At 35.5% G+C, this 20,389-nt stretch overlaps 1 protein-coding gene across 1 annotated transcript; it reads right to left on the bottom strand.

The window, feature by feature from the left end:
- Nucleotides 1–14,918: 14,918 nt before the first annotated feature.
- Nucleotides 14,919–15,908, bottom strand: LOC138882820 (uncharacterized). The gene has a single exon (XM_070163453.1). It carries the CDS (start codon nucleotides 15,906–15,908, stop codon nucleotides 14,919–14,921), a length of 990 nt encoding a protein of 329 aa, XP_070019554.1.
- Nucleotides 15,909–20,389: the final 4,481 nt, after the last annotated feature.

The following is a 20,389-nucleotide window of genomic DNA, read 5'->3' as shown; positions in this document are numbered from 1 at the left end:
CAAGAACGGTTCAAGACGCGGCCGAAGTTGGCTCGGGTTATTTTGACTAAAAAAAATCCAAACGGTATTCACCTGACCGCTGACTCTTTTTTTTTCAAATTATACTAAAAACCTGATGTTATAAACACGGCCCTTCAGCGCCTCGGGGACGAAGATTTATAGGGCTGTGTGGGTCAACTAGACCAAAATCCTAAACAGGACCCAAAAAAAGTGGCTGTTTATGCAAAGTCAGCCTTCCGGCGTCCCTCTCGGGAACATTCGGCTATTTTTGACAAAACAGCATCACCCGACTTATTTATGACTCTTTTTATCATTTTTCGAATTAGAAAAGTCAATATTGCAAACACGGCCTTTCAACGCCTCGGGGACGAAGATTTTTAAGGCTGTGTGGGTCAACTGGTCAAAATCTTAAAAATGACCCAAAGGTGGCTGTTTATGCAAAGTCAGCCTCCCGGCGTCCCTTTCGGGAACATTCGGCTATGTCTTCATAAAACAGCGTCACCCGACTTCTCTATGACAAAATTAAAATTTTGACATGTTTTTTTTTTTTTGGCTATTTTAGCAAAAGGGAAGGTTGGACACCACTAGACTTATTTATGACAAAATAAAAAATTTTGACACGTTTTTTATTTATTTTTTTTGTTTTTGACTATTTTAGCAAAAAAGGGGGTTGGACCCGATGAGGGTTGCCTACGTATCTCACATCCGGTGAGAATCAAACCCGCGTAGTTCGGGCCTCGCGAATAAGTAAATGAACTAATATATTATTTTTTTTTAATTGGAACTGTGAAAGAACTGCTTCAAAAGAAGAAAGGAAGTATATATATATATTTTTTTTGATTGATTTCTTTTTGAAAGAAAGACTTGTAAAAATTCCTTTTCTTTTGATTTGAACTTTTAGAATTTCAAAAGTAAAAGGAAGTTTTTTTTTTTTTGAATTTCCATTTGTTTTTTTTTATTCTAAAGAAAAAACAATATTTTTGGAATTTTACTTTTGATAAAAGAAATGCTTCTAAAAAATATTTTTTGAATTTTGAATTTTCTTTTCAATTTTGAAAAAGGTATCAAAATATTTTCGGATTTTTTTTTTTTAAAAAAAAACATTTTTATTATTTTTGTTTTATCAACAATGGAAAATAAAGATATTTATATTATTTTTTGCAAGACATATCTTTTTTGGAATTTTACTTTGAATTTTCTTGGCAAGACAAATACTCTTTGCAACAAATAAAGATATATATATTTTTTGGAAATAAAAAAAACTTTTCAGATTTATATATATATTTGCGACAAATAATGAAAGACTTTTTTTTTTTTGCATTTTCATAAGCAAATAAATAATAAAAAAAAACCATTTTGAAAATAAGACTCTTTTCATTTTCATTTTCATGGCAAGACAAACTATATATTTTTTCTATTTTTTTTTTGAAAAACACAACAGAACAACGACTCTTTTTTTCTTTTCTTAGCTTTTAATAAAACAAACTAATAAGACATTTTTTTTCATTTTCTCAAAATTTCGGCAGAGTTTTGACAGTATTTGGGCATTTGTTTTCTTTTCAAAATAAACAATCAATTCCCTAACCGCTATTTCTTTTTTTTCAATTTCAAAATATTATTCCTGATATTCACAAGTCAGTCAACACACAAGTCCGAATCAAATTAATGCGCAAGTAGTAACAAGTAAGATGCATCAGGATGGTCATTTTCATTTTTGGTGCACCTGTCCTAGACAGACCCAACCCCTGTGTTGAGCCTCCAAAGTCAGATGCACGTGATGCAAACAAACGTTCCTACTAGGGATCCGGCATGTGGCTTTGTTATACTAGGTTCAGAACCTGGGTGTTTGTTCTAGACCTGGCTTACCCGAGCGGACAGCTCGAGCCGAGGGGGGGTAGCGTACCGGGAATACAGAAGCTTCACCGGCTTAGCAACTTGTCCGAACCTCGTTCTAAATTGGGATTTGACACTATACAGAAAAGAAGTCGTACGAAGTACACCCTTCTTCATGATTTAGAAGACTCAGAGAGGAGATGGGTTTCGGCACAGTTTATACACAGTTCACGTAATATCAAAGCGGTAAAAGCAGCATTTAGCACATTAGGCTCAAACATGTAAAAATCAGATAAAACCAAATATAACAATTTATATGAGCTCGAATTTCTAACCCTGAACCACTGGTTCTGGGCTAGTCCCCAGCAGAGTCGCCAGAGCTGTCACACCTCCTTTTTCCGCCCCCGCGAGGGTACAAGGAGTTTTTTCCAATTAAAGGACAGTCGAAACGGGATTTGTTTATTTATTTCAGAGTCGCCACTTGGGAGATTTAGGGTGTCCCAAGTCACCAGTTTAATCCCGAATCGAGGAAAAGAATGACTCCATATTACAGTCCGCGAACCAGAAATCCGGATAAGGAATTCTGTTAACCCGGGAGAAGGTGTTAGGCATTCCCGAGTTCCGTGGTTCTAGCACGGTCGCTCAATTGTCATATTTGGCTTATTTATCTGATTTTAATACAATTATGAACCGATGTGCCAATTTTAACTCTTTACCACTTTATTATTATTATTATTATTTTTAAAAAAATTGTGAACATCGTTTAAAACATGTCTTTGGATTACGTCACATGAAATGCACCCGCAATCCGGAACACATTTTTATTCAATGTTTTAGGATTTAGATTTGGGTCGCATGAAATGCGCATCCGAGTTTAAGAAGGTAAAATTAATTAAATCGCGCCTAAAGAGTCTAGCGTATCATTATTTTGGGTAGGGCCGTGAAATTTGCTAAAACGGCTCCTCCCTAATTCTAAGCGATTAAATGTACATTTATTGAGGGCCCCGCAATCTATACATTTCATTAAGCGAGGCTCATCTCATTTATTTGGACAAATCTTAAAACGACTACATTTTTCTATAAAAATGAGTCTCTAAAATAAAGAAAGAAAATCCTAATTTATTACTAGCTTTTATTATTTTAAGAAGACATGACATGCTAATTGCTTGATTAATACAAATATTGATGAAAAAGGAATTTCACTCTTAATTTCGAAATTATAAATAAAATAAAAATTCAACAACTAATATTCAAAATAAACAAATATAGCTAGATTAAAACTCAGCATTGTTATTTTTTTTAAAAAAAAAATTATTGAGATTAATTATTCACAATCATTTGAAACTAGATTTAACCATAATTACTAAAGCTTATTAGAAAGTTTATTAGACTTAAACGTTCTCTTAATCTTGCTTAAGCTCAAGTCATGCCTTAATGCCTAATTTACGATGTTTAATTTAAATTCGTGTCTTAGCTAAATTTAGCTACTTGTTCATGATCAACCTATAATCTTGAAGCCTTCATAACTAGTGAATTAACCTATTTTGCCGAACTGATTTATTACAGACTAACTTATGATATTATTTTCTTATTCCAGTTATTATTTAGTAATTCATGAAATAGCTTAAATACAATCAACAAAAGGAACAAAGAAATAAAAACGAAATTAAAACTTCAAATTTTCATTCTTCATATGTATTCACGCTTCATATTTCGGATTACAATAAACAGCTTTTCAGTTGTGTACCTGATATTGGAAGCAAAAGAAAATGAATATGAGAATCAGCAACAGCAGTAAAATCAGTACAACACAGCAACAATAGCCCAGCAACAGTAACAACCCAGTAACAGACCGGTGGAGTAGTAATCCAAAAAAAAACAAAAGCTTCCAGCTTTTATGAAACAACAATTAATTCTGATTTCAAACAACAAAAGAAAACAGAATATTTTTTTTTAGTTTTTTTTTTATATTTGAAAGCTTAAATATTTTTCGGAATTTTCTATCTCTTAAATGTTCAACCCTTTTCTCTCTCTTATTTTCAGATTTGTTTCTCTCTCCCGTTTTTTTCCTCCTGTGTATTTCTCCTCCCCCTTGTGTTTATGATTTCAAGACTTCTTATAACCCATCTCATAAAATCTTTCCATTAATTAAAATCAACCCATTTTCTCTACCAAACCCATTATCTTCCCACTCATTCCCATTACATTAAATAACATATCACACCACCCCATTTCATTTTGTCCCCCATGCTTTATTTAAAATAATGCAAGATTCCCCTTTAAATTAAATCTTGTCCCCCCTTTATATTAAATAATCATATCACAACCCACCCCATTTCATTTTGTCCCCCATGCTTCAAATAAACAATTACAAAATGTACAATTCCTAAACTACCCCTTCCGACCTTACTGAAATTACCAAACTACCCCTGAACGTATTACAAATTTACCAAACTACCCATCAGCTATAACACATCAATTAATCAAACTTAACCAAAATATAGACAATATGATCAATTTCTAACAATGTTCAAACAACAATATGAACACGGATGAACATCATAACAACAATATCACATGAACATGATTTTAACAACATTTCAACAACAAATCACATGAACACAAATTGAACAACCAAGAACAACTAAAATTTGATTGAACAATATTTTAGCAACAAACAATCCTATTTTCGGATTCAACAACAACAACAAACAAAGTATGAAGATTTCTAAATTCAATCATATTGAACTTAAAATCAACTCTAACAACATTACAACAAACAATTCTTATATTAAACTTTAAACAAGATTATGATAACAATTCAAGCAATAATCATAAATGGTAAACAAGAAATCAAACTATACAAAATTCGGATTCAAGATCATCCAAACAAAGTATGAACATGAATGAATCTATTTTAAGACAACAAACATGACGGATTAAACGATTAAAACAATATATTCCTTTAATACAACTAAATTCTTTAAACAAATAACAAGATCGACGAAGAAACAATTATGAACTTAAACTTGAACTTAACAATATTAACAATTTCTAACAATACATAAACACATGAAACAAATTGAAGAAATAGTTGATTAAATTTCAATTTGAATCTAACAAACATCAAACTAACAAATACTTACTTAAACAATAATACAAACATGAAATAAACATGAAAACAACTAATTAAACTTCTATTTTGAAATCTGAAAATTAATTTTAACAAAGCACATGAACATGAACAAACTAGAAAAATAATTTCAACGATGAACAACGAACAAAACAAGAATTGAATTCTTTAACGATTTTGGATCCGGAAAATATCAAACAAAAATATGGACAAAAATAAAACTCAAAAACAACTAACCGGAGATGAATCAACGACGAACTTTGATTGTAAACAAATCTGTCCGAGAACGAATCTCGCACCAAGATAACTTGACGTCGAAGACGACTACGAACGGACGACCAAAGAAGGTGGTCGTTTGGCATCGTTTAAAACGAAGAATGGCAGCCCGCCACAAGCAGAAGGCAGCAGCAGCAACACTGCTGGAGCAGCAGCACGAAACAGTAGCAGCAGCGGTGTCGGAGAAGATGCAACGGCAGCCATGGGAGCTCGAGTTCGAGCTCGATGAAGCTCGTCCATGGCTGGACGCGGCGGGCAGCAGTTGTGGTGGTTTGTTTGGACGACACAGCAGCAACATGAAGGATGAAAAACGCAGCAGCAGCAGTGTTGGAGAAGAAGAAAACGCAACAGCAGGAGGAGAAGCAACTACGGGCAACAATGGTGGCGTAGAAGTTGCTCGACGAACTTGAAAAACGCAGCCATGGCAGCGAGGGGATGTCGTGGGGGTGAGAGTGGTTGTGTTGTGTGTGTGTTGACGTGAGGGGGGCAGGGGTGTGAGGGGGGAAGGTCTGCCATGGGAGGAAGGGATGTGAGCTTGAGGAAGAAGAAGAAGATAGGAGAGGGGGGGGGCGGATGGTTTAGATTTTTAGGGTTTTCTTCTCTTTTGGGTTATGGACTGGGTCGACCCAGTTCGAAATGGACTGGGTCGTAGGGAAGATTGGGCCAATTTTTGGGCCTGTGGCTTGAAATTGAAGAAGAGGCCTAATTCCGACTTTCTTTATATTTTTGCTTTCTTTTCTTCTTTTATTTCTCTAAAACTAAATTATAAAAATACTTAAACTATTATTAAGAATTAAATTAAGTTATAAAAGCGCAAATTAACTCCCAATAACAATTAACGCACAATTAAGTATTAATTAAGCATAAAATTGTATATTTGGACATTAAATGCTAAAAATGCAAACGATGCTTATTTTTGTAATTTTTTAATTTTTGTAAAACAAATTTAATTACTAACAACTATAGAATTAAATCCTACATGCAAAATGCGACATATTTTTGTATTTTTTATTAATTTATCAAATAAACACGCACAGACAAATACAAATAATTATTCAAAATATCACAAAATATCACAAAATTGCACACCAAAGAAAAATCATTTTATTTTTGGATTTTTTGGGAGTAATTCTCATATAGGGCAAAAATCACGTGCTTACAGCTGCCCCTCTTTGCCCGGATACACGAAGGAGCCGTGAAGCGCCTACGTATCCTCTTTGAGGAATCAGGTCAAACGTAGTTCCCAATTCCTCTTTTTCCTTCTGACTTTTTTTTTGTTATCATTTTTCTCTTCTTCTTTTTTTCGTTTTTTGTTGATTTTTTCTTTACCTTCCAGGCTCGTATTTCCTAGTCATTGCTATTGATTCCGAACGAGGGGTATGAAAGAAAATAAATAAGGCTCAAAAGGGGTGACGAAGGATAAAGTGTTTAGGCAGCAGAACAAAATGCCTTCATCATTCCAGTCTTCAAAACCTGCCCCGTGCAAACAACACATTTAAACAAAGATTTGTAACCTCTTCCGATGGTGCTGGACTTGACAATTATATTTGACATTTGTCATCTCTAAAGCACCGTTGGGCAACACTCTCACTCGCATTATCATGAACAACCCTCATGTCAATTTGGCAAACCTTGCATTTAACGGTTTTCTTTATGCTTTACTTGCCCCAGTTCCACATGACTCGGGGTTCAAATAATCTCAAACCGTTCTTATTTCCTTTAAATGCTTTGATCACCTTCCCAGGGTTTTATGATTAACTTTAAGATTAGGCCCAAACTGTGTGCGCATGTCATGTTACTAGAATCGGCGCTGAACAAAATGATAAATGGATCAAACAAAAAGATGAATGGAAATAATAAAAGACCGGATTTTGTATTAGACTACCGGTGAAATGGTTTGAATAACAAAAACAAACAACACAGACCAGAATAAAATCCTAAAACACACTGGACAAAATATAAACAAACCGCTATGACAAAAATGGACAGATAGGAAGGTTTGACACAAGACAACATCCGTATTACAATCCTAAGAATAATCCGGACAATAGAAATGACAACAAAATAGTCATCAAAAGCTTCTCTCTTGCTAACCAAGGAACGGAGCGTTCCCCCACTTCATCAAAACTGACATCTTAGCCACTGAGCTTCGCACCAATATTGCCTAGACCATTACCAACTTCAATATCATCAACTTTAGTCAACAAGTCCCAATAGGATTTGAGTGCTTCTGCTATCAGGCCTGATCCCCGCAAAGTGTGCTTCTGGGTCTTGTATTTCCGGCTTACCATAAACCAACCACCTTAACTTTCTTTGTGATTCAAAGCGAAACAGGTTAGAATGGACTTCGTCGGTCCCCATTATTAATAGCATCTTTTCCTCTTCTTTTTTTTCATTTTCGTTTTTCATTTTTTTTCCTTTCTTTTTTTCGATTTTTTTTTCTTCATTTTTTCTTTTCGATTTTTTTTTTCATTTTTTTCTCATTTTTTGTTGTGGTCGAATCTTATGGAGATTGCCTACGTATCATGACCCCTCATGAATCAGACCTTGCGTAGTTCGGACCAATAAAAGATAAACAATATTAATCATTTTTTTCAATTTTCATATTAAAATAAACTGGGTTTTAAAGGTTTGAAGATGACCTACAAACTCGAAAATCAAACAACCCACATATTCTAATTAAAATATTTACAAACTCAAAAACAAATAGCCATCTTCCTTTCTCCGTTTGACAAATGCAACCAAACGGTTATTTTTGCAAATGTGGCCCCTTCCAAATCTCACATGAATTTTGAGGCCGGGAGGATTATTTTATGATACTTTTATAAACTTGTCCATTCTTTTACGAAAATAACCTTTCGACAATTGAAAGATACTCTAAGGCTATTTCGGCAAGAACGGTTTAAGACACTGCCGAAGCTGGCTCGGCTTATTTTGACCAAAAGCTCAAACGGTATTCACCTGACCGCTGACTCTTTGTTTTTTTTTTCAAATTACAATGAAAACGTGGTGTTGCAAACACGGCCTTTCAGCGCCTCGGGGACGAAGATTTTTAAGGCTGTGTGGATTAATTGGACCAAATCTAAAACAATGACCCAAAGGTGGCTGTTTATACAAAGTCAGCCTTCCGGCGTCCCTTTCAGGAACATTCGGCTATTTATGACAAAACAACATCACCTGACTTATTCATGACTCTTTTTATCGTGTTTCAAATTAGCAAACTCAATATTGCAAACACGGCCTTTCAACGCCTCGGGGACGAAGATTTTTAAGGCTATGTGGGTCAACTGGACCAAATCTTAAAAAATGACCCAAAGGTGGCTGTTTATGCAAAGTCAGCCTTCCGGCATCCCTTTCGGGAACATTCGGCTATGTCTTGATAAAACAGTGTCACCCAACTTCTTTATGACGGAATTAAAATTTTGACATGTTTTTTTTTATATATATTTATTTGTTTTTGGCTTTTTTAGCAAAAGGGGAGTTGGACCCGATGAAGGTTGCCTACGTATCTCACATCCGGTGAGAATCAAACCCGCGTAGTTCGGGCCAATTAACCGAACTATTTTAAAACAGGATTTTTTTTCAGCAACAAATAACAAAACCACTTTCAAAGCACGACTCTTTTCATTTTCATTTTGGCATTTTTAGAAACAAATAAAAAAAACTATTTTAAAAGTAAGACTCTTTTTCATTATCATTTTTAGGGGAAGACAAACTATTTTCCTTTTTATACTTTTATTTTATTTTATTTTTAAAAAAATAAGACAGAACAACGACTTTTTTTCTTTCTATTTTTCCTTTGCTTTTTAGTAAAACAAACTAATAATTTTTTTTTTTTTCATTTTCTCAAAATTTCGGCAGAGTTTTGACAGTATTTGGTCATTGGTTTTTTTTTCAAAAATAAACAATCAATTCCCTAACCGCTATTTCTTTTTTTTCAATTTCAAATTATTATTCCTGATATTCAAAAGTCAGTCAACACACAAGTCCGAATCAAATAAATGCGCAAGTAGCAGCAAGTAAGATGCATCAGGATGGTCATTTTCATTTTCTGGTACACCTGTCCTAGACAGACCCAACCCCTGTGTTGAGCCTCCAAAGTCAAATGCATGTGATGCAAACAAACGTTCCTACTAGGGATCCGGCATGTAGTTGAGTTATTCTAAGTGAAAAACCTGAAGCATATTGTTCTAGCCCTGGCTTACCCAAGTGGACAGCTTGAGCCGAAGTGAGGGCAACGTACCGGGAGCACGAAAGTCTACCCGACCTAGTTACTTGTCCCAACTTCGTCTTATTTGGTATGACTTCTAACAGAAAGGTGGGTCACGCGCACGTGTACACCATAAATTCAGAAGACTCAGAAAGAAGAAGGGTTTCGTAGCAGTTTTATATACACAATTCAGATAATATTAAAGCAGTAAAAGCATCATTTAGCACATTAAGCATATATCATGTAAACATCAGATAATAAATAAAGCCAACAATAACAATTATTTTAAGCTCGAATTCTTAAACCATGAACCAGTGGTTCTAGGTTTTGTCCCCAGCGGAGTCGCCAGAGCTGTCACACCTCCCTTTTCCGGCCCCCACAAAGGGTGAAGGAGTTTTTCCAATTAAAGGACAATCGAAACGGGATTTGTTTATTTATTTCAGAGTCACCACTTGGGAGATTTAGGGTGTCCCAAGTCACCAATTTTAATCCCGAATCGAGGAAAAGCATGACTCTGTATTACAGTCTGCGAACCAGAAATCCGGATAAGAAATTATGTTAACCCGGGAGAAGGTGTTAGGCATTCCCGAATTCCGTGGTTCTAGAACGGTCGCTCAACTGTTATATTTGGCTTGATTATCTGATATAATACGTATTATAAACTTATGTGCAAATTTTATCCTTTAGCCGCTTTTATTATTATATTTTTTTTAAAAGAATGTGGACATCGTTTAAAAATATGTCTTTGGATTGCGTCACATAAAATGCACCCACGATCCGGAACGTATTTTTATTCAATGTTTTGGGATTTGGATTTGGGTCGCATAAATGCGTACCCGTGTTTAAGAATGTATTATTATTATATCGCGCCTAAAGCGATTAACGTATTTATTATTTGTGGACAGCCGTGAAGTTCGCTAAGCGGCCGATCCTGAGTTCTAAGTAATTATCACATACATTTTATGAGGGCCCCGCAATCTATACATTTTATTAAGCGAGGCTCGTCTCATTTTATTTTTAAAAGGACAGTCCTAAAATGCCTACATTTTTCTATTGAAATTTGTCTCTACAAAATAAAAGAGAAAATATCTTAATTTATTTACATGCTTGAGTTGTTATAGATGAATTTTGAATATCATTCATAAAATCTGAAAATGATACAAACAGGACAGTCCGTTGCCACTGCGGGCCCAGGCCCAACGTGTATGACATAAAACTAGACCTGGGCCGTCTTATTCACATGTTATTACCTAGTTACATTATACTAGGCATGTTCTCAGTTTGTCAAATAAAAAAAACTTAGCAATCTAATTTTAATCCTAGACCATTTACATGCTGAAATTAACCAACATTATTTAACTAAATAATATTTCTACCAAGTTCCTACTAGATGGCCTATTCATAATCTAATTTTAATCCTAGACCATTTACATGCTGAAATTAACCAATATTATTTAACTAAACAATATTTCTACCAAGTTCCTACTAGATGGCCTATTCGTTTGATTTTTACTTGACGGAGTTACTACACCATTTATTTATTTTTAGGCAATATATAGATAGTTCATCCGTTAAGCTATTGTCGGATGTTCCACTATATGTATTAAATAGCTACACGATTCTGATTTTTGCAAGCTAAATAAATTATACATACAAATAAAATTCAGAATATAATTAAAGTAAATTTAGAATTTCAACTCTTCATTTTCGTATTCATGCTTCCTGTTTCAGTTTACAATAATCAGCGTGTCAGTTGTGTACCTGATATTGGAAACAAAAGAAGATGAAGATGACAATCAGCAGCAGTAATAACAATACAGCCCAGCAACAGCCCAGCAACAGTAACAACCCAATAACAGACCGGTGGAGTAGTAATCCCAAAACAAAAGCTTCAAGCTCTTATGAAACAACCAACAATTAATGCTCATTTCAAAACAATGAATGAAAGCAGAAGATTGTTTTAGTTTTTTTTATTTGAAAGTTTAAATATTTTTCGGAATTTTTCTTTCTCTCTTAAATATTCAGTCCGTTTTTTTTCTGTCTATTCTCTCTATTCTTCTTCTTGTTCTCTGTCTTTTTTTATTCTCGTTTTTCTCTCTGTGTTGGTTCCTTTTCTCTTCTCTTCCTCTCAAAATCTAATTCAAGACTTCCTATATATAACACATTCCCAAACCCTTTAATTAACTAATAAATCAATACTTTTTCCTACCAAACCCATTATTCTTCACACTCATCCCCATTACATTAAATAAATATATCAACCCCACCCCATTATATTTTATCCCCCATGCCTACCATAAACAATTACGATATTCCCCTCCACTATATTTTGTCTTGTCCCCCATTTATATTAAACAACTATATCACCTACACCCCATTATCTTTTGTCCCCCATGCTTAACATAAAAAATTACAAAATGTACAATTCCTAAACTATCCCTCCGACCTTATTGCAATTACTATTTTACCCCCGGACGTACTACAATTTACCAAACTACCCTCATCAGTTGTAACCAATCAATTAATCAAACTCAACCAAAATATAGCCAATATGACCAATTTCTACATAAATTCAAACAACAAATCACATGAACATGAATGAACAACACAACAACAATATCACATGAACACAAATTGAACAACAAAGAACAACTAAAATTTTGATTAAACAATATTTTTAGGAACAAACAAACCTGCTTTCAGATTCAATAACAACAACAACAAACAAGTATATTCAGATTTCTAAATTCAATAATCATTTGAACTTAAAATCAACTCTAACAACATTACAACCAACAATTCCTACATTAAACTTAAACAAGATCATGAGACAAACTCAAGAAATAATCATAAATGATAAACAATAAACAAGAAAATCAAACTTATACTAATTTCGTATTCAAGAACAATCAAACAAAGTATGAACATGAATTAAATCTAAAAATAAAAATGACGGATTCAAATGATTAAACCAACATACTTCCCTATTACCACTAAATTCTTTTAGGCAAATAACAAAACAAAATTTAAGAAGAAACAATTATGAATTTAAACTTGAACTTAACAATATTAACAATTTTTCTGAAAAAATACATAGAACACATGAAACAAATTAATTAAACTTCAATTTGTATCTAACCAACATTAAACTAACAACTTTTTAACTAAACAATAAACAAGAACGATAAAACAAACATGAAACAAACTGAAAAATTCACAAAATAATGAACGAAACAAACATTTACCGATTTTAGATTCGAGAAATATCAAAACGAAATACGGACAAAAATAAAACTTAAAAACCAACTAATCGGAAATGAAACGACAACAACGAAGAACCAAGGAAAACTCGGACAGAAAACTTGACGTACCGGACCTCGACTCAACGAAAAACCGAACTTTGACGAAACGAAGAAGATGAAGCAACAGCAGAAACAGCAGCGTGCGCAGTAATCTAGCTGTGTCCATGGCAACGAAAGAGCCGAAGCATGGCCATGGCAGTCGTTGAAGCAGTAGACAAGGCAGCAGCGGCAACGGGCTGGCAGCGTTGCGGCAATGGAGGAGCTGGTCAACGGACTATGGTGAAGCAGTTGCATCTCGTCGAACTCAAACTCGATGAAGAAAAATGAAGCAGGCAGCTATGGGGTTCGTTTGGATGCAGCGAGGGGGAAAATGAAGCAGAAACAGTCAATAATTTCTTTGAACGCGCGGGGGCTGCTGGAGGTCGACGAACCATTTGTCTTCGATGAATGGATGTAGCAGCTGGTCGTTTGGACTTGAGGTTGAAGGCAACCATGGACGAGCCTGAGCTCGCCATGGAGAAGATGAAGACGATGAAGCAGCTGGTTGCTGCTGGTCGTTTGGGGACGACGAACATGGCAGGGCTGTGAGACGACACTGCGTGAAGAAGCAGCTCATGTCGACGAGGTGGTGGTTTGGACGTGAGAATGGAGGGTAAAGGGCAGCCATGGGAGGTGGGTTTTGGAGATTGGAGAAGAAGAAGATAGGGAGTGGGGGGGGGGGGCGGATGGCTTAACCTTTTTTTAGGGTTTTCTTTGTTTTTTTAAAAATGTAAGATAATAGAGGTGTTGGGTCTTTGGGTATGGATTGGGTCGACCCAGTTCAAAATGGACTGGGTCGTTTTGGAAGATTGGGTATTTTTTGGGCTTGTGGCTTGAATTAGAAGAAGAGACCCAATTCCGACTTTCTTTATGTTCTCGCCCTCTATTCTTCTTTTATTTTTTCTAAAACTAAATTATAAAATACTTAAATTATTATTAAGAACTAAATTAAGTTATAAAAGCGCAAATTAACTCCCAATAACAATTAACGCACAATTAAGTAATAATTAAGCATAAAATTGTATATTTGGACATTAAATGCTAAAAATGCAAAAGATGCCTATTTTTGTAATTTTTATTTTTTTGTAAAACAAACTTTATTACTAACAATTGTAGAATTAAATCCTACATGTAAAATGCGACATATTTTTGTATTTTTTATTAATTTAACAAATAAACATGCACAGACAAACATAAATAATTATTCAAAAATATCACAAAATATCACAAAATTGCACACCAAGAAAATTCATTTTATTTTTGAATTTTTGGGAGTAATTCTCATATAGGGCAAAAATCACGTGCTTATACTTGGCTCCCCTATTTCGACTGGAATTAAGGCTTCAGCACTATACGCAAGTGAGAATGGTGTCTCTCTCGTACTTGTTTTTGCTGTTGTTCGGTAAGCCCACAAGACTCAAGGTAGTACCTCTGGCCACTTGCCTTTTGATTCTTCTAGTCTTTTCTTCAAGTTGTTGATAATAACTTTATTTGTTGATTCAGCTTGTCCATTGGCCACTAGATGATAAGGTGTTGAGGTAATCCTTTAAATTTGCCAACTTTGGAAGAATTCTGTGATTTGTGCACCTATGAATTGCAGGCCATTATCACACACGATCTCTTTTGAAACCCCAAACCGGCATATGATGTTTCGGCAGATGAAATCTCTGACCTCTTTTTCTCGTACTTGTTTGAAGGCTCCTGCTTCTACCCACTTAGTAAAATAGTCAGTGAGTACTAATAGAAATCTTACTGTACCTTTGGCTTGTGGTAGTGGACCTACGATATCCATCCCCCACTTCATAAAAGGCCATGGTGCAACAACCACTACAAAAAAACTGGAATTAGCAATGAACGTTGTTGCTAATCTGTCGCTAAAATGCTCATAACTAGTAGGATTTATTGATATCCGTTGCTAATCCATCGCTAAATTAGATTAGCGACGAATTTTTTTGTTTAGCTACAGACTTTGTCCGTCACTAAAACCTGCTTTTTTAGTAGTGAACCGGATGTAATATTTCAGTTGGTCGATGCATGTTGTTACCATATCTTTGGCACTTGACACATTTGGCCACAAAATATTCCGCCTCTTTTTCCATTTTTGGCCAATAATAGCCAGCTCTAATTATAGTTTTACCAAAGATCTTCCTCCAGTGTGATTTCCACAATGTCTCTCGTGTATTTCTTTCATCACATATTCCGTTTGAGAAGCCCCGAGACATCTTGCTAGAGGGCCACCGAACATTTTTCGATATAAATTGCCCCGATCTAAACAATAACGAGCAGCCTTTTGGCGAAGTGCCTGAACCTTTTTCTTATCTTCAGGTAGTATTCCATACTGCAAAAAATTGACAATCTCGTTTCTCCAATCCCAAGTTAGATTAATGTAATTTACCTCATTTTTATCTTGATCAAGCACTGAATGAAACAAATGTATTACAGAAGCATTTTCTTCATTTGTTACTTCTGCAGCAGATGCAAGATTAGCCAAAGTGTTTGCCTCGACATTCTCTTCTGTTGGTATCTGTATAACATTCCAAGTTTGGAATTGTCTGACTAAGTCCCGTGCCTTTTCCAGGTATTGTTGCATCCTTGCCTCTCTAGCTATATAAGTCCCCTGCATTTGGTTAACTACGAGCTGCGAATCGCTTTTGATTATGACTTGCTCTATTCTGAGCTCTCGTGCCAATTCTAAACCTGCAATCATAGCTTCATATTCTGCCTCATTATTAGTAATAGGATGACATTTTATGGCTTGTCGTATGGTTTCTCCCGCAAGTGGTACCAAGATGATGCCTATACCTGCTCCTTTTACATTTGATGAACCATCGGTAAATAAGGTCCAAGTACCTGGATTAGATCCATTAAATACTTGCAGTTCTTTTTCTGTATCTACTTGTATCCCTGGGCTAAAATCTGCCACAAAATCTGCTAAAACTTGAGATTTTATTGCAGTTCTAGGTTTATATGTAATGTCATATTCGATTAGCTCTATAGCCCACTTGGCTAATCTCCCTAATAACTCTTGTTTATGCAATATATTACGTAAGGTATAGGCAGTTACTATAGAGATAGGATGACATTGAAAATAAGACCTTAATTTCCTAGATTCCATAATTAATGCTAGTGCAAGTTTTTCTAAATGAGGATATCAAGTCTCATCATCCAATAAAGATTTTCTAACATAATAAATCAGATATTGTTTACCTTAGTCCTCTCGAACTAATACGGCACTTACCGCTACTTCTGAAACAGCAAGGTAGATGAGCAGTTTTTCCCCATCTTTTGGTTTGGCTAGCAATGGTGGATTTGACAAGTACACTTTTAAATTTTTGAGTGCTTGTTGACATTCTTCAGACCACTTAAATTGATTTTGCTTTTTTAGGGGTGAAAAGAATTTGAAGCACTTTTCCGATGACTTGGAAATAAACCTTCCCAAAGCTGTTATTCTTCTTGTCAACCTCTGTACTTCTTTTTTGCTCGTAAGTAAATTCTGAATTTCCTCAATAGCTTTAATCTGCGCGAGATTTACTTCAATGCCACAGTTAGAAACAAGGAATCCCAAGAACTTACCTGATGACACGCCAAATGCACATTTCTCAGGATTTAACTTCATGTTAAATTTGCGAAGAATCTGAAACGTATCTGACAGGTGTTGAATATGATCCCCTGCTTGTTGTGATTTGACCAGCATATCATCTACATATACCTCCATGGTTTTTCCTTAGATGTTCTTGAAACATTTTGGTCACTAGCCTTTGGTACGTGGCCCCAACATTTTTTAGGCTGAACGACATAACTTTGTAACAGTAAATCCCTTTGTCTGTGATAAAGGAAGTTTTTTCTTCATCTAGAGGATCCATTTTAATCATATTGTATCCTGAATAGGCATCTAAAAAACTTAATAATTCATGTCCTGCAGTAGCATAAATTAATTGATCTATGTGCAGTAATGGAAAAGAATATTTAGGGCAAACTTTATTTAGATCAGTATAATCTACACAAACTCGCCACTTACCATTCTGTTTGGGCATTACTACAGTATTAGCCAACCAACCTGAATACTTTACCGCGTGGATGAACCCGATTTTTAAAAGCTTTTGCACCTCATCTTGAATCACCTGATTCTTGAAGGAATCTTGCTTCCTTTTCTTTTGTTTGACAGGTGGGGATGATGGATCTTCATTTAATTTGTGGGTCATTACCTCCGGTGGTATACTTGTTATACTGAATGGGACCAAGCAAAACAATCTGTGTTAGCCTTTAAAAATTCAATCAACTTACGTTTCATCTCTTGGCTGAGGTTGGTCCCAATGTAGACTTTTCTATCCGGGCAATGCATAAATAGTACCACAACTTCTAGTTCCTCGATTGTTGTTTTGACGTTTTCATTTTCTTCTAGTTCTTGAATAGTATCAGGCCTCGAGTCAACATCTGTTTGACCGTCTTCAATTGAGGTTTGTGTTGCTGCATCCTCAATTGAATTCTGTAATTGCTATTTTTTGTCACTTTTTGCGCTTGAATCTGCCACGGAGTTAATGTTCCGAGAAGCCTGTTGATCACCACGGATTTGCCGTATTCCCTATTTTGAAGGAAACTTGATAACTTTATGTAAATTAGATGGAACAATATCCATTTCGTGAATCCATGGTCTACCGAGAATCATATTGTAAGCCATATCCATTTCTATCACTTGAAATTTGGTGTCTTTGACTACTCCTTCTGTGAATATGGTGAGTATTATCTCCCTTTTTGCTACGACGCTTGAGTTGTCAAAACCAGACAAGGTGCGTGCCTTGGGTATCAACTTATCATTGGCTTGCATCTCGTTTACCACTCTCAATAGAATGATATTCACAGAACTACCTGGATCAAACAAAACTCATTTTACATTAGCATCATATATAAGTAAAGATATTACTAGTGCATAATTATGCGGGGCCAACACGCCATCTGCCTCTGCATCATCAAATGTTATACTATCTTCCTCCAAAACCTGTCGAACTCGCTTCCCGTGGGTGACTGTAATTTTTGACACCTTCTTTGCTGTCGTATATGTTACGCCATTGATCTCCTCCCCTCCATTTATGACATTAACCGTTCTCTTTGGCAAAGGAGGTTTTGGCGGTTCCTGCCTATTCTTCATATATGCTTGCTTTTCTTTTTCACTTAACAATTCAGTTAAGTAACATTGATTTAATAAGTGCTCCACTTCACCTTATAGCAATCTGCAATATGTCGTTTTGTGACCGTGATCATTGTGAAATTCGCACCAAAAATTGAAATTTCTCTTGTTTGGGTTTGATATCATTTCTTTTGGCCACCATACCTTATCTCCCATGCTTCTTAGAACAGCCACCAACTCGGATGTGCTAAAATTAAAACTGTAGCCGCTGATTTTTGCTTTTGAGCTTCTGTCATCATCTCACGTATCTCATATATTTCATTCTTTTCCGAACCTTGACGATGAACCTGACACTCTATCCCTTGATATAGGATCATACCTTGGGTTTTCCAGTTTTTAACGCAAATCCCTACCTGCTGGTCTCATATAAGGTTCATACCTTTTTTTACCGGACCTTTTTTCAGTTTCAGCTCATCTTGAACTCATTCTTTCATCTCTTCCGGGACTGAATGATAATATCTTCTTCTATCCACAGTATTGTGATGTATCTATTATAAATATCATTCCAAGTTGTTGTTGGAAATTCTAATAAGCTTTCTTTGAGTCTCCTCGTGGCGTCCGAGCTTTTTTTATTTAGATTACTGGCAAAGGCCATAGCCGCCCAGTTATCAGGTACACGTAGCAACATCATCCTTTTACGCTGGAATCTATCTACGAACTCCCTGAGCAGCTCCGTATCTCCTTGTTTAATTTTGAAAATGTCCTCCATTCGCTTTTTAACTTTTTGGGCTCTCGAGTGTGCTTTGATAAATAAATCTGCAAGCTCAGCAAAAATGTCAATAAAATTTTTAGGTAAAAGAGAATACCATATCAATGCTCTCTTCGTGAGTGTTTCTCCAAAAAAATTTACCAACATTGATTCAATTTCTTGCTTGGTCAAATCGTTGCCCTTTACACCAGTTGTAAATGCAGTTACGTGATACCGTGGATCAGTTGTTCCATCGTATTTTGGAATATCAAGCATCTTGAATTTCTTTGGAATTGGTAAAGGAGCGGCACTTGGCTTCCAAGGTTGTTGTGAGTATTTGTCCATATCTATTCCCTTGCTTACGGGCGACACTCCAAGTATCTGCTCTATGCGATCGCTCTGCTCCTTGAGCTGTTTCTGCAAAGTTAGTACTAAACTTTGTAAATCAGAATTAACTGGGTTACCTGACTCTCCATCAAGACATTTGTTGGGAGCCCCTCCACTGCCTGAGTTAACGAGTCCTGAGCGAGGATTTTCCATAGTGTTGTTGTTTAGAGTTGGTGTTGGTGGTACAACCGGCAACTGGTTAGCAAAAGCCTGAAGAGCATTGCTGACCTGTTGAGCGATTAATTTTTTCAAAGTTTCATCAATAGCCTGATCATTCTCAAACTGCTCGTTCATATTTAATTCAGATCCGCTAGGAGTCCCTTCTCGAGATTGTCGAGGAGAGTTTCGCTGTGAGGGGACTGGAGTTCCATCACCTTGTTGATTCTCCTGATGTTACTAATTTTATTGGTGTTGTAAATTTTGTTGGTTGTTGTCCTTAACATTCGACATGATTGTTTTGATAAAAGAGTTGATTTAGAAAGTAAAAGATTATCAGATTCCCGGTAACAGAACCAATTTGTTTAACCAGAAAATAGGAATTTTGGTCAAAGCGTAATTTTAGAAGAACTCGGGTTACTGATAATCAAATACGAAAATAATTATGTAACAATAAAAGAAAAATTGGGCTGAAAAATAGCCGAGTAAGCAACATAAAGCAATGTAAATAAGTATATAACAATGATAATCAGTGTCTGTATACAAATGTTATTTCTCTCTCTTTTATAGATATTTCTAAGTACTGCATTTCCTTTCTCTCATAATAGAGCCATTATGAGCAGTTAATGACATTAATGAAACATTTTAATTGGCAATCGTAGCTATTTCGTGAAGATTTCATAACGTTTCCCATCATTTATGCTCATTAATTGCAGAAGTTATGTATCTGTACTTTTTGCTATCTTGGCTCATTCCACCGGTGTTTTTTTAAATTATCAAGAGACCTGAGTAATCGTTCCTTCTTGTTTTCCTGACCTTTCGCCCGTACCTATTAATACTCTTGTCTCTTTAAATACTCTTTGACAGCTTTCACTCTTCTATTAATCCACGTGTCTTGACATGTCAGCCAAATACACCTACTTCGTAGAACTTGTAATCTTCATTTCCTCTTAGGATGTAAAATGTTTCCTTTTCTATAAAAGGTCAACTCATTGCTTTTGCTGTATGTAATGTCATCTGATATAAAGAAGGGAAATATTTTGTTCAACTCATAATGCTATATACTATCAACTCTCAAGAATGTCAGCTTAGGCCTAGCCAAAAGGGAAGCAAAATCTTGAAACTGATGAAGTTGTTAAACTGATTTGCTCGTGTTTCTCCGTGCAATGAGAAAGGGAAA

This window comes from Nicotiana sylvestris, chromosome 12, assembly GCF_000393655.2.
Source record: "Nicotiana sylvestris chromosome 12, ASM39365v2, whole genome shotgun sequence".
Taxonomy (NCBI): Eukaryota; Viridiplantae; Streptophyta; class Magnoliopsida; order Solanales; family Solanaceae; genus Nicotiana; species Nicotiana sylvestris.
Note: the sequence above shows the minus strand (reverse complement) of the source record. Positions and strands in the feature narration are given on the sequence as shown.

Coding starts and splice junctions, on each gene's coding strand:
- LOC138882820 (XM_070163453.1), bottom strand. CDS start 15,908: ATGGAATCTAGGAAATTAAGGTCTTATTTTCAATGTCATCCTATCTCT.